The sequence below is a fragment of the Vicia villosa genome, unplaced genomic scaffold, assembly GCF_029867415.1.
Source record: "Vicia villosa cultivar HV-30 ecotype Madison, WI unplaced genomic scaffold, Vvil1.0 ctg.002659F_1_1, whole genome shotgun sequence".
In the NCBI taxonomy this organism is placed as follows: Eukaryota; Viridiplantae; Streptophyta; class Magnoliopsida; order Fabales; family Fabaceae; genus Vicia; species Vicia villosa.
This window is the reverse complement of record NW_026705996.1, coordinates 166,074-181,084: the sequence shown is the minus strand read 5'-3', so window position 1 is coordinate 181,084 and position 15,011 is coordinate 166,074. Positions and strand designations below refer to the sequence as shown.

The 15,011-nt window shown below is 28.0% G+C and overlaps 1 protein-coding gene across 1 annotated transcript; it reads left to right on the top strand.

Annotated features, from left to right (window-relative positions):
* Positions 1 to 11,671: 11,671 nt before the first annotated feature.
* LOC131639489 (uncharacterized) lies at positions 11,672 to 13,039 on the top strand. Its single transcript, XM_058909982.1, has 2 exons — positions 11,672 to 12,329; positions 12,633 to 13,039. The coding sequence occupies exons 1-2, from the start codon at positions 11,672 to 11,674 to the stop codon at positions 13,037 to 13,039; spliced, it is 1,065 nt and encodes a 354-aa protein (XP_058765965.1).
* The last annotated feature ends 1,972 nt before the right edge of the window (positions 13,040 to 15,011 follow it).

The window sequence follows — 15,011 nt, the reverse complement described above, 5'->3', positions numbered from 1 at the left end:
TATTTTTCAGGAGGATCCAGATATTTTGAAATGGAAACAAGGAGGACCTAAGTTTATTGACTTATTGGATAAATGTTTCAAAGGTGCCATAGCTACTGGATTCACCCTTTACAAACCTTATGAAGAGAAATTACCATGTGAAGGATCAACATCTCTTTTTGAAGACGGTCGTGAGACTAACACAATAACTGAGGATGAAGGAGATGGAGATAGCTTTGATGTTGGAAATGAAGTACAAGCCAACCCAACACCAAGTTCTTCCAAAAAGAGAAAGATTTCAGGAAAAGGAGAGAAAATCGGGGCACCAGAGAAACTTCAACGATCTCTTGATCGTATACTCGATGGGTTTGGGCCAAGCCAACAAGGACTTCCAGAAGACAACGTTAGTTATGCAAAAAGTTTGAAAATGTTGGATGAAATCCCGTCCTTGGTAAAAGGATCACCTTTACACTTTAAGGCTGTTAGAATCCTTACCAATAAAGAAAATAGGACAGCATTTTCTTACTTCATGAATACCTCCACTGCTGATATGGCTCTTGATTGGATAGACACTTGTCCCTAAAAAAATGCACACGATCATTGATAGGATTGTATGCTTCTTAGAAAAAACCATTAGTAGTTGGAACTATTATGTTTTTATTAGCTTTATGTAATATGATATTTGTCAAAATTACTTTGATGAATTAGTAGTTGGAACTATTGTGTTTTCATTATGGAACTATTCTGCTTCTTAGAAAATGTCATTATTGATTTTGGATTCTTAAGTGAAATTATTGTGTTCTTACTTTATTACTTTAAGGTGTCATAAATTTTAGCTATCCAAACATTTATAATATTACATTTTTGTGTAACAGGATTGGTGACAACTCATATGAGAGTTTGGACGAGAGTTCAGATGATAGTTCATATGAGAGTGACACTACTTATGAAATGGATATTCAAGTCCAACAGGTTAATAGAAAGCAATATCATATTGCAACGGTTGTGGCTGCTTTAATGGTTACAAACCATGTTTTGAAATACATTGTCAAAGAAAAGAAAACAACGTCAATTCTCTTCGGTCATAGATGGTATACAGAACTGATAACAGGAAATGATAACAAGTTTTTTGAGCAACTTCGAATGAGGAAACAAGTCTTTCGATATTTGGTATGTGAGTTAACTAATAATTATGGATTGGAACCTGCTAAACACATTGCAGTAGAGGAAAGTGTTGGGATATTCTTGTATATGATAGGGCAACCTTCCTCATATAGAAATGCCCAAGAGTGGTTTCAACATTCTAGTAAAACCATTCATAAACATTTCAACAAAGTTTTAGAAGCTGTATGCAAGTTGGGAAAAAAAGTCATTGAACCTGTTGATCTTGTTGACTCTTCTCAATATATTAGAGATGATAATCGATATTGGCCTTACTTCAAAGACTGTATTGGGGCAATAGATGGCACACATATTAAAATACAAGTCCCAATAGAGAAACAAAAATCGTTTTTCAATAGGAAAGGACATACAAGTACTAATGTGATGGCTGTGTGTGACTTTAATATGTGTTTTACTTTTGCATTGTGTGGATGGGAAGGATCTGTTCATGATGCAAAAATTCTTATGGATACTCTTCGTAAACCCGATTTGCGATTTCCTTATTCTCCAGAAGGTCAGCTTTTGGTAATTCAAATATTTTTATTTTCTTGTTTGATATATTTTGTTTATATACATAGGAAAATAGATATTTTTATATTCTTAGTTTGCTTATATACTTAGTTTTAATAATAGACATTTTCATATTCTTGGCTGATATATTTTGTTTATATACATAGGCAAATACTATCTTGTAGATTCAGGATATCCCTCATTTAAAGGTTTCTTAGCACCATGCAAGAATGCAAGATATCATCTTGCACATCTTAGACTTGCTCCAGGATTCAGATCAAGAAATGAAACTTTTAATTATTATCATTCTAGTTTGAGAAGTGTGATTGAAAGAACTTTTGGTGTGGTAAAAGCAAGATGCAAAGTATTACAAAAAATGCCTAATTTCAAGCTTCAAACTCAAATGGCTATTATTTGGGCATGTTTTGCACTTCATAACTTTTTAAGAAGAACAAACTCAAGTGACTTGGATATTCTTGAAAGTTTAGAGAACATCAATGGTTTACAAGATAATGAGCAAGATTTCCATGAAGGAGATGCAAATGGAAATGGTGTACCTACTTACTCATGGTGAATGGCAAGCTCCAACTCAAGATGATGTTAGATATATTGAAGAAATAAGAAACACCATCAGAGATCAACTACCAAGAAACATGGGGCGACAACGACAATAGTTTTACTTTTATGTTTGATGACTTTAAAATAAATCTAGAATGTGACTTAAAAAATGCAGTTTTATTTTTATGCTTGATGACTTTAAAAAAAAAATTAAAATGAGACTTTTAGAAGATATAATTTATTTATATATATATATATATATATATATATATATATATATATATATATATTATATATATATATATATATATATATATATATATATATATATATATATATATATATATATATATATTCATTTAAAAACATTATTATTGTTTAATTCTAGAGTAATAAAAATATTTTTAAAAATGATGTATAATTATTAATTCATAATCATGTATAATCATTTACTTATAACTATAAATACTAATTTGTATGCCCTTTTTAGTAATTTATAATTAAAATATATATTTTCAGGTTTAAGTAGACAAACAAACAAAAAATCATTTTAAAAAAAAAAAATTATGATAGTAAACAAACACAAATTAGCTTCTACTATTTTTAAAAATCTCTAAAAAAAATCACTAAATTTTTTTGTTAAAAAATCTATTCTTTTTAATCTAAAACAAACGGGCCCTATATTTGTGCTTTTTAAGAGCCTTAAACTATATGGATTATTAGTATTTTCAGCACCTAATGCACAACTTTTGAATTTATGATTTTTAAGAGCCTTATTTATAATTTATAGATTATGTTGTTAATGGATTAGCTTTTAAGTGCTAGTTATAATGTTTTTAGAGATTGAATGATCCGGTTCGAACAGTTTTATACCTATATAGTTTTATTATAATGACAGGTTTAATCCGGTTTTATCCGGTTTGGTCATGCGGTTCGACCAGTGACCCAGTGGTTCGACCGATAAACCAGTGACCCAGTATCCTTACCGATTTGATGACCTAGTAGTACACAACTCATCAAATAATCTCTTCCATGACATAAACTTTTTTCAAAGCTATGTAATTCAAATTCATAGAGACATTATCAAACTTCTACCAAACCATGTGGAGGGGAGGGGAGGGAATATTTTGAACAAATTTTATCTTTCTTTTATATTTTTTGTATTTTTATATCTTTATCTTATTATGATTATATGTGTTTAAATTTTTTGATTTTACTTTTTATATTTAATGTTATTTTTTAATTATCGTAATTTTTTGTTTAAAATAATTTTTGTTAGAATTTATTTTATTCGATAATCTTTTTAAAATTATATATTACTATCATTACATTTTTATAAAATCTTTCATGATGAACTTTGATTGAATACTCACTGAATTTGTATTTGAATTATAAACGTTAAATATTATGAGTCTTATGGTAAAACAACAAGGATAAAAAAGTAAATTAGTTTAAAAATGTTATTAAAACGATGTCAAGAACAAAATATAATAGGAAATTAGGGAAGATAAGAAGAACACAAGGAATTGATTATAACTACTATTCTTTTACTTTTTCTTAAAACAAGATTACAAATTTACAAGAATAACAAATAACCTCTCTCACCCTAAATTAGGATTTGCAGCTTAGCAATGATGAGAGACTAGTATGATATTTATAATAAAACCTAACATACTAACTAATGGGCTTTTTCCACAAAACCCATTACACAAGCCAACTTAATAAACAAGCTAACTTAACAAATTAGGGTTTAAACACTAAAACTAATTTAACATGCTAACAACTCTAGCATCTTCGACACAAGCATGTGAACAACCTTTGACTTCATGCTTAATCCTGTCGAACCAATAAGCTACCATTCGGCCATACTAGAGTTCGATCCAATATCTCACAAATCTCCACCTTGGATCTAACTCTACAACATCAAGGGAACAAACTATCTTTCTTCATGCAGCTTTATCAACCGCATACTTTGGAAAAACTTGCAACTCGGCAATGACTTGGTGATCATATCAGCAGCATTGTCTTCAGTCGAAACCTTCAGCACTTGGACTTCTCCACGCTCTATTACTCCTCTGACGAAATGCAGCCTCACATCAATGTGCTTAGTTCGCTCATGATAGGCTGAATTCTTCGACATGTGTATTGCACTTTGACTATCAAATTTAACAGTGATACCTCGACCTTGAGGTTTCAGCTCCTTTGCAAAACCTTCAAGCCACAATGCTTCTTTCAGGCGTTCAGGACACACCTTTATCGTGTGACACTCCTTCTTACAATGATAGCATCGAATACCAGATGCTTCGCCACTATAAGACTTCGACTGGCTTTTGCCCTTCTTCTTGTCGAACTTACCATCCTTTCGCAAGAATTTTCCTTTAACAGCCAAACCTTCACCAAAAGTTGAATGTTTATGCTCTTTTCGTTCGTTCAAGTCCTTAGAATACAGGGCTGATTGAACTTCTTCAAAGGTCAGGGACTCCCTTCCGTACAAGAGAGTTTCTTTGAAGTGAGCATGTGATCGAGGCAAATAGCACAATAGTAACAGCGTTTGATCTTCATCATCGATATTCACATCAATATTTTCAAGATTAAGAATCAACTTGTTGAACATATCCAACTGCTCAGCTAACACTTTATCTTCAATCATCTTGAATGAAGACAAAGCGTGCTTTAGGTAGAGTCGATTTACCAGCGATTTGGTCATATACAAACTTTCAAGTTTCACCCATAACCCTGATGTCGTCATCTCCTTTGATATCTGCCGGAGAACCTTATCACCAAGGCTCAACAAAATTGCGCTGTGTGCTTTCTCTATCATATCCGTCTTCTCCGCTGCCTTCAATTCTGCATTCATGGCTGCCTCTCCCTTCAACGCTTCCAAGCAACCTTGCTGAACTAGTAGGGCTTTCATCTTCAAGCGCCACAGACCGAAATCATTCACTCTGGTGAACTTTTCAATCTCATACTTTGTTGAAGGCATCTTTTCCACGCTTACGCACCAATTTGTTGTGAAAACGATGTCAAGAACAAAATATAATAGGGAATTATTGAAGATAAGAAGAACACGAGGAATTGATTATAACTGCTATTCTTTTACTTTCTCTTAAAACAAGATTACAAGCTTACAAGAATAACAAATAACCTCTCTCACCCTAAATTAGGATTTGCAGCTTAGCAATGATGAGAGACTAGTATGATATTTAATAAAACCTAACATACTAACTAATGGGATTTTTCCACAAGACCCATTACACAAGCCAACTTAATAAACAAGCTAACTTAACAAATTAGGGTTTAAACACTAAAACTAATTTAACATGCTAACAACCCTAGCATCTTCGACACAAGCATGTGAACAACCTTCGACTTCATGTTTAATCATGTCGAACCAAGAAGCTACCCTTAGGCCATACTAGAGTACAAAAAATACCTACTCTCTTGTGAACCAAACATATTTGTAAATAAAACTCCTCTTTTCCCTTCCCCTTTCATATTTTGAACCAATACCTAATTAAAATCCCTCCCCTCCTTTTCCCTCGCCTTACCTCCCCTTGATAAAAATCTCTCTCTCCCCACCCCTCGATTGAACCAAACACACCCTTAGATAACATAGTCTTTTATGATTAGAGGACACTCTTAAGTAGTTGGTTATTCATATACTAATTAGCAGGGCCGACCCAAAGCAAGTGCAACCAGCTCTAATGCCCAAGGCCCCCAAATTTAACTCACATAGACTTTGCAAGACAATTTTAACTCATTCATAACGTGACATACTTCATTTATAGCTAATTCTTCCTTCAGACATTTCAAATACTCAACGTGAAACTTTTCTTTCATATTTGTTCCCTTGATAAAACAATGAAAATCATTACAGTGGTGTGCTGAGATTGAATTTTTTTGATTTTATTAATATCACTTCTGGTGAAGCTCTTTAGCATTTAGCTTTTTAATCAATTAATTTTCAAAATTGATTATAACGACTCATTGATTGCTACATAACTTTGTTCATGTTGTAGTTAGAATATCTTAAATCATTCATAGTCTTTGTTTTACTTTTTAAAAGTTTAGATGGATTGTCAGAGATGTATCAAGAGTTAGGCATTTACTTTTCTAATACTCACAACATAAAATTCTAAATTTTAGGAGACCCAAAATTTTAAAGGATCCAATATTTTTATAAGTATTAATAGAAATAAATAATGTTATAATAAAAATTTAAGTTAAAAAAATGATATGACAAAAACTCAATATATAAAAAAAATGATATTGATCAAAAAGTCAAAATAATTATTATTAATTATATTTTTAATACATATTTTTTAATTATTAAAATTATGATATTTTTTTTAAACTTAGATCATTTTTAAAATTAGAAAATGCCTTCGAATTGATTGGACAGTACTGCTAATTAGGGGTTCACCTATTATTATTATTATTATTATTATTATTATTATTATTATTATTATTATTATTATTATTATTATTATTATTATTTGGTAATTGGGGTTCACCTTTGATTAATGATTCACATCTGAATATTATGCATTTGCTAGAAGAAACTTGATATCTCTAAAGAGTAAAACACAAATGTAACCGCAAATTCCAATAATGAGGAAAAAAAATAGAACCATGACACTAGTATCACGTGAAATTGTTTGATTGAATGAATTGCTCAAAGACTTACATAATTAGAAGAGTGAAGATCAATAATACTAATTTAGGATAACCGAATTGCAATTCATATTTCCTCATATAATAGAATTCACGTAATGATATTTAAACCTACGGTTTTGTCACAAGAACAAACCCTTAAATTTTAAAATAAACTTATTTTTGTTTAATAATATATTTATTATTGAATTAATAATAAATACACTATTAGATTTAATAATTTTTTATATTATTAAATTTAGTGCATCAATATGAAAATATTGATTCCTATTTTTAACATTTGATTAAACATGTGCAACGACGTGTTTCTTGCACCAGATCTTGACAATTACATTGATGAACCATGCGACTTGCTCCATAGGTATCATTGAGTTCGTCCCAACACGATCGAGAAGAATCACTGCACTTTCCAGGCACGGTCAAACTTTCAGGACAAAAAGGGCCAGGGCCAACTTCATCTGCATCTACAACATTAAAGAAAACAAAAATATGTCAAAATCACTTAACTAATTTAATTTAGAACTTTGAAATAATTAAGAAAAATATTTAAAATTACAATAGTTATAACGATAATAACATTAAGTCATGAAAAGCTTACCAATAGGACCTCTAGGTGTAGGAGATCCGTAAGTGTGACTCAAAAGAGCAAACAAAACAAACACCATTAGAGAAATGCTTCTTAGCTTCATCATGATATATGATTCAATAAACCAAAACAAAAAATACTTCTAAAACAGACAATATCAACTAAGAGAATACAAGACATATATATAATATTTTTTTCAATCAATTATAATTATTAGATTATATAAAACGAAATTTGTGATTTCAAATTGTATCTTACTTAAAATAAACAGAACCAACAATAATACTCAATTTCTTATTTTAAAATGTCAATATTAATTAGAGAATCTATTTAATAAAGTCAATCAATTCTTTCAATATGACACTATTGATCAAATATATTTTTAAAAATATTTTAATATAATAAACTCTCATGATTTTTTTAAAAAGTATTTCTCAATAATAATTTTATGAAATCTATTCAAAAACACTTTAAATTATAATAATATTTTAAAATATTAAAAATAAGACAAAAAATATATATAAAAATTTAAATCAAATTATAATGAGAATTAATTTAAAATATTTTTCTTAGGAGTTTTAAAAATCATGAAAATAATTATTTTAAACTTTTGTAGATAATCAAGTATAATTGTTTTAATAAAATATTTAGATAATCAATTATAATTAGATGTTTTAATATAATTATTTTAAAACTTAATTACTATGAGAAACGGCAATAATCAATTATAATTATTAGATTATATAAAATGAAATTTGTAGTTCAAATATTTGAAGAAACTTTCTAATAAAATTAGATAATTCTTTTAATATGACTCTTATAATATTTATCTATTAATGATTCTTTTTTTAAATAATTATTTTAATGATTTTTAAAATTTTAATATCTCAAAAAAGAAACTATTTTTCATGAAGAAGAATAGTGAAAAATATTTAAGAATTTGATTTTTTAAAATATTAAAATGAATAGTCTAAAAAGTTATTTAATAACCTTTAAATTAAAATAAAATTAAAGATTATAAAGGAGTGTAACTATTAGTGTAACTTAATGCTGTAATTTGATTCTTCCTCGTATATGATTTCAAATTACACTTATAAATCACACCAAAAATTACACTCTCTATTAATCCTTGTTTTTTTTAATCTAATGATTATCATATCATTTTTATTAAAATAGCTTCCTCTTATTTTGTTAATAAATAAAATCTATATTATCAAATCATAATATCTTACTTTTATAAAACAAAATAGTCTTTTCTCACTTTTTTTAACAGCTCGCGTAATTTTTAATTTTTTTTTTAAAAATGTGATTCAAAATATTATTTTTTAAAAATTATGATTCTACATAAAAAATAGTTTTTATTTAAAAAATTGCACTTTTTAAAATTAAATTATATTCTACTAACTTAAAATGAATAATAAAACTGATTCATTTTTATAAATTATTAAATAATACAAAAATTATTTATAAAAAATTAATTATAAATAAAGAGTATATAAGAAATTTTGAAATGAGAGAAGTCTTATCAATTTCATTATTTTTCAATTTACAAATTAATTATTATAAGCTCATTACTCCGAATTTTATTTTTATGTTTTACGTAGATTTCAATATAATTTTCTATTCTTTCTAAAATTCTATAAAATTGTATAGTTTAATTTAAGGGAATTAAAAATGATCTATTAAAATAAAAGAAAATATAATTAAAATGATCTATTCATTTAAACTAAAATATTTTTTTTACTAAAAGTGAAAGATTATTAAATCAAAATATTTTTCTCTAATATTTGTTTACAACTCTCATAATTAATGTGATTCTTATTAACTCTTTTTCTTAATGAATTATTTTTTTAATATTTTAATAACAAATTTTTTATAAACATTTGTTTCCTATCTATTTTGAATAAATTTTACAATTTAATATAATATTTTATTTCAATAACTCATTTTCTATTCTATTAAATTAAACCATAGATTTTATAGAATTTTAGATAGAGTAACAAATTATATTAAAATTTATATAAAAAATTATGAGTAATGAGTTTATAATAATGAATTTGTACATTGAAAAATAATGAAATTGATAAGTTTTCTTTATTTTAAAATATTATTAAATAAATTTCATTTAATATATTTAAAAGTTATTTTAAATTCACAACTTTATTCTTATGTACTTATTATTTAATATTTAATTATGTATACACATTTTTATCGCTATTTTATACTGTATAAAAATGTATCAGTTTCATTATTCTCTTTAAGTGAAAAAAAATATAATTCAATAAAAAGAACTATTATTATAAAGAATCATAAATAGAATCTATCAAGTGAAAGCATTTTATAATAAGAGATGACAGAGATAAATATCAATCATCGAATTCATCAACAGAGAATATTAATACATTAATGTGACTATTAATTTCTCTTTCTTGATGAATCCAATGGTTCATATTTGTCCCTCTCATCTCTCATTATAAAATACTCACTTGATATACTTCGGAATCATAAATTATTTAAAATTAATATTTGGAATTGCATTTTTTTCAAAAAAAGATATGAAGAATTATTTGAGATGTAAAAAAAATTGAGGTAATATGTTTACTTTTCAATCAAAGGTTATCATAGTTTGATTAAATATTCTGTATGAATTTTTTAAACTAGTGCTATGGAGATTCAAATATAGAACTATAAAATGATTAAGAATTAGTAAGAATTAATGTTGAACTATGATTTAGTGCCCATTCTGCTCTGTTTATTTTCTCTGTATGCATACTGCCTGATTTATTTTAGATAAGTTATTGAAGGTAACAAACCTTGTTGTTCCTTGTATGACATGTTAAGTTATAAACATTCATATTTTGTTAAGTATAGAATGATAATTAACACACTGCTATTGAATTTGATGAATATCTTTAAACATGGCTAGAATGACATCTAAAAAAGATGTGAAAAGTTTAGAGAATGATGGGAAAGTTGTTGCAAAATGGGGGGAAGACAGTAAAACAAAAACTTTGCTGAAAATTTGCATTGAACAAATAGAAGCGGGTAATAGGCGCACTACCCACTTTAGTAAAGAAGGGTGGAAGAATATTACTGAAAAGTTTCAAAAGAATATTGGATATGCTTATGATCGCACTCAGCTTAAAAATAGATGAGATACATTGAAAATAGAGTTTTCATCATTTGTGGAGTTAGTGGATAAGCAAACTGGAGTGGGATGGGATCATGAAAAGAAAACTATCTTGGCTGACAATGATTGGTGGACTGAAAAGAGTAAGGTATGGTTGTGTTAATGTATACTATATTAGTATTTTATTAATGGTATACTATTTGTTTTGAATGATTATTTATTTTTCAGGAGGATCCAAATATTTTGAAATGGAAACATGGAAGACCTAAGTTTATTGACTTGCTGGATAAATGTTTCAAAGGTGCCATAGCTACTGGATTCACCCTTTATGAACCTCATGAAGAGCAATTACCATGTGAAGGATCAACATCTCTTTTTGAAGACGGCCGAGAGACTAACACAATAACTGAGGATGAAGGAGATGGAGATAGCTTTGATGTTGGAAATGAAGTACAAGCCAACCCAACACCAAGTTCTTCCAAAAAGAGAAAGATTTCAGGAAAAGAAGAGAAAATCGGGGCAACAGAGAAACTTCAATGATCTCTTGATCGTATATTCAATGGGTTTGGGCCAAGCCAACAAGGACTTCTAGAAGACAACGTTAGTTATGCAAAAAGTTTGAAAATGTTGGATGAAATACCGTCCTTGGTAAAAGGACCACCTTTACACTTTAAGGCTGTTAGAATCCTTGCCAATAAAGAAAATAGGACAACATTTTCTTACTTCATGAATACCTCCATTGCTGATATGGCTCTTGATTGGATAGACACTTGTCCCTACAAAAATGCACACGATCGTTGATAGGATTGTATGCTTCTTAGAAAAAACCATTAGTAGTTGGAACTATTATGTTTTTATTAGCTTTATTTAATATGATATTTGTCAAAATTACTTTGATGAATTAGTAGTTGGAACTATTGTGTTTTTATTATGGAACTATTCTGCTTCTTAGAAAATGTCATTATTGATTTTGGATTCTTAAGTGAAATTATTGTGTTCTTACTTTATTACTTTAAGGTGTCATAATTTTTAACTATCCAAACATTTATAATATTACATTTTTGTGTAACAGGATGGGTGACAACTCAGATGAGAGTTTGGACGAGAGTTCAGATGTTAGTTCATATGAGAGTGACCCTACTTCTGAAATGGATATTGAAGTCCAACAGGTTAATAGAAAGCAATATCATATTGCAACGGTGGTGGCTGCTTTGATGGTTACAAACCATGTTTTGAAATACATTGTCAAAGAAAAGAAAACAACGTCAATTCTCTCCGGTCATAGATGGTATACAGAACTGATAACACGAAATGATAACAGGTTTTTTGAGCAACTTCGAATGAGGAAACAAGTCTTTCGACATTTGGTATGTGAGTTAACTAATAATTGTGGATTGGAACTTGCTAAACACATTGGAGTAGAGGAAAGTGTTAGGATATTCTTGTATATGATAGGGCAACCTTCCTCATATAGAAATTCCCAAGAGCGGTTTCAACATTCTAGTGAAACCATTCATGAACATTTCAACAAAGTTTTAGAAGCTGTATGCAAGTTGGGAAAAAAAATCATTGAACCTGTTGATCTTGTTGACTCTTCTCAATATATTAGAGATGATAATCGATATTGGCCTTACTTCAAAGACTGTATTGGGGCAATAGATGGCACACATATTAAAATACACGTCCCAATAGAGAAACAAAAATTGCTTTTCACTAGGAAAGGACTTACATGTACTAATATGATGGCTATGTGTGACTTCAATATGTGTTTTACTTTTGCATTGTGTGGATGAGAAGGATTTGTTCATGATGCAAAAATTCTTATGGATACTCTTCGTAAACCCGATTTGCGATTTCCTTATCTCCAGAAGGTCAGTTTTTGGTAATTCAAATATTTGTATATTCTTGTTTGATATATTTTGTTTATATACATAGGGAAATAAATATTTTTATATTCTTAGTTTGCTTATATACTTAGTTTGAATAATAGACATTTTGATATTCTTGTCTGATATATTTTTTTTATATACATAGGCAAATACTATCTTGTAGATTCAGGATATCCCTCATTAAAAGGTTTCTTAGCATCATACAAGAATGCAAGGTATTATCTTGCACATTTTAGACTTGCTCCAGGATTCAGATCAAGAAATGAAACTTTTAATTATTATCATTCTAGTTTGAGAAGTGTGATTGAAAGAACTTTTGGTGTGGTAAAAGCAAGATGGAAAGTATTACAAGAAATGCCTAATTTCAAGCTTCAAACTCAAATGGCTATTATTTGGGCATGTTTTGCACTTCATAAATTTTTAAGAAGAACAGACTCAAGTGACTTGGATATTCTTGAAAGTTTAGAGAACATCAATGGTTTACAAGATAATGAGCAAGATTTCCATGAAGGAGATGCAAATGGAAATGGTGTACCTACTTACTCATGGTGAATGGCAAGCTCCAACTCAAGATGATGTTAGATATATTGAAGAAATAAGAAACACCATCAGAGATCAACTACCAAGAAACATGGGGCGACAACGACAATAGTTTTACTTTTATGTTTGATGACTTTAAAATAAATCTAGAATGTGACTTAAAAAAATGCAGTTTTATTTTTATGCTTGATGACTTTAAAAAAAAAAATTAAAATGAGACTTTTAGAAGATATAGTTTTATTTTTATATATTTGTTTTATACTTCTTTATATATATATATATATATATATATATATATATATATATATATATATATATATATATATATATATATATACATATATATATATATATATATATATATATATATATATTGTTATTTAAAAACATTATTATTGTTTAATTCTAAAGTAATAAAAATATTTTTAAAAATGATGTATAATTATTAATTCATAATCATGTATAATCATTTACTTATAACTATAAATACTAATTTGTATGCCCTTTTTAGTAATTTATAATTAAAAAAAATCATTTTCACGTTTAAGTAGACAAACAAACAAAAAATCGTTTTTAAAAAAAATTGATTTTTATGATTGTAAACAAACAAAAATTAACTTCTGCTATTTTTAAAAATCTCTAAAAAAAATCACTAAATTTTTTTGTTAAAAAATATATATTTTTTAATCTAAAACAAACGGGCCCTATATTTGTGCTTTTTAAGAGCCTTAAACTATATGGATTATTAGTATTTTCAGCACCTAATGCACAACTTCTGAATTTATAATTTTTAAGAGCCTTATTTATAATTTATAGATTATTTTGTTAATGGATTAGCTTTTAAGTGCTAGTTATAATGTTTTTAGAGATTGAATGATCTGGTTCGAACGGTTTTATACCTATATAGTTTTATTATAATTACAGGTTTAATTCGGTTTTATCCAGTTTGGTCATGCGGTTCGACCAGTGACCCAGTGGTTCGACCGATGAATCAGTGACTCAGTACTCTTACCGGTTTGATGACCTAGTAGTACACGACTCATCAAATAATCTCTTCCATGACATAAACTTTTTTCAAAGCTATGTAATTCAAATTCATAGAGACATTATCAAACTTCTTCCGAATCATGTGGAGACATTATCTAATTCTGGGAGGTATAGAAATTAAATTATGTGCTTTAGGGTTTATTGATTGAAAGTAAATGGAGGGGATGGGAGGGAATATTTTAAACAAATTTTATTTTCCTTTTATATTTTTTGTATTTTTATATCTTTATCTTATTATCATTATATGTGTTTAAATTTTTTGATTTTACTTTTTATATTTAATGTTACTTTTTAATTATCGTAATGTTTGTGTTTAAAATAATTTTTATTAGAATTTATTGTATTCGATAATCTTTTTAAAATTATATATTACTACCATTATGTTTTTATAAAATCTTTCATGATGAACTCTGATTGAATACTCAATGAATTTGTATTTGAATTATAAACGGTAAATATTATGAGTCTTATGGTAAAACAACAAGGATAAAAAAGTAAATTAGTTTAAAAATACCTCATCTCTCTTGTGAACCAAACATATTTGTAAATAAAATTCCTCCTTTCCCTTCCCCTTTCATATTTTGAACTAATACCTAATTAAAATCCCTCTCCTCCTTTTCCCTCGCCTTACCTCCCCTTGATAAAAATCTCTCTCCCCCACCCCTCGATTGAACCAAACACACCCTTAGATAACAGAGTCTTTTATGATTAGAGGACACCCTTAAGTAGTTGGTTATTCATATACTAATTATACTAATTAGCATGGCCGGTCCAAAGCAAGTGCAATCAGCTCTAATGCACAAGGCCCCCAAATTTAAACAATGGAAATCAATACAGTGATTTGCTGAGATGAAATTTTTTGATTTTATTAATATCACTTATGTTGAAGCTCTTTAGTATTAGGCTTTTTAATCAATTAATTTTCAAAATTAATTAT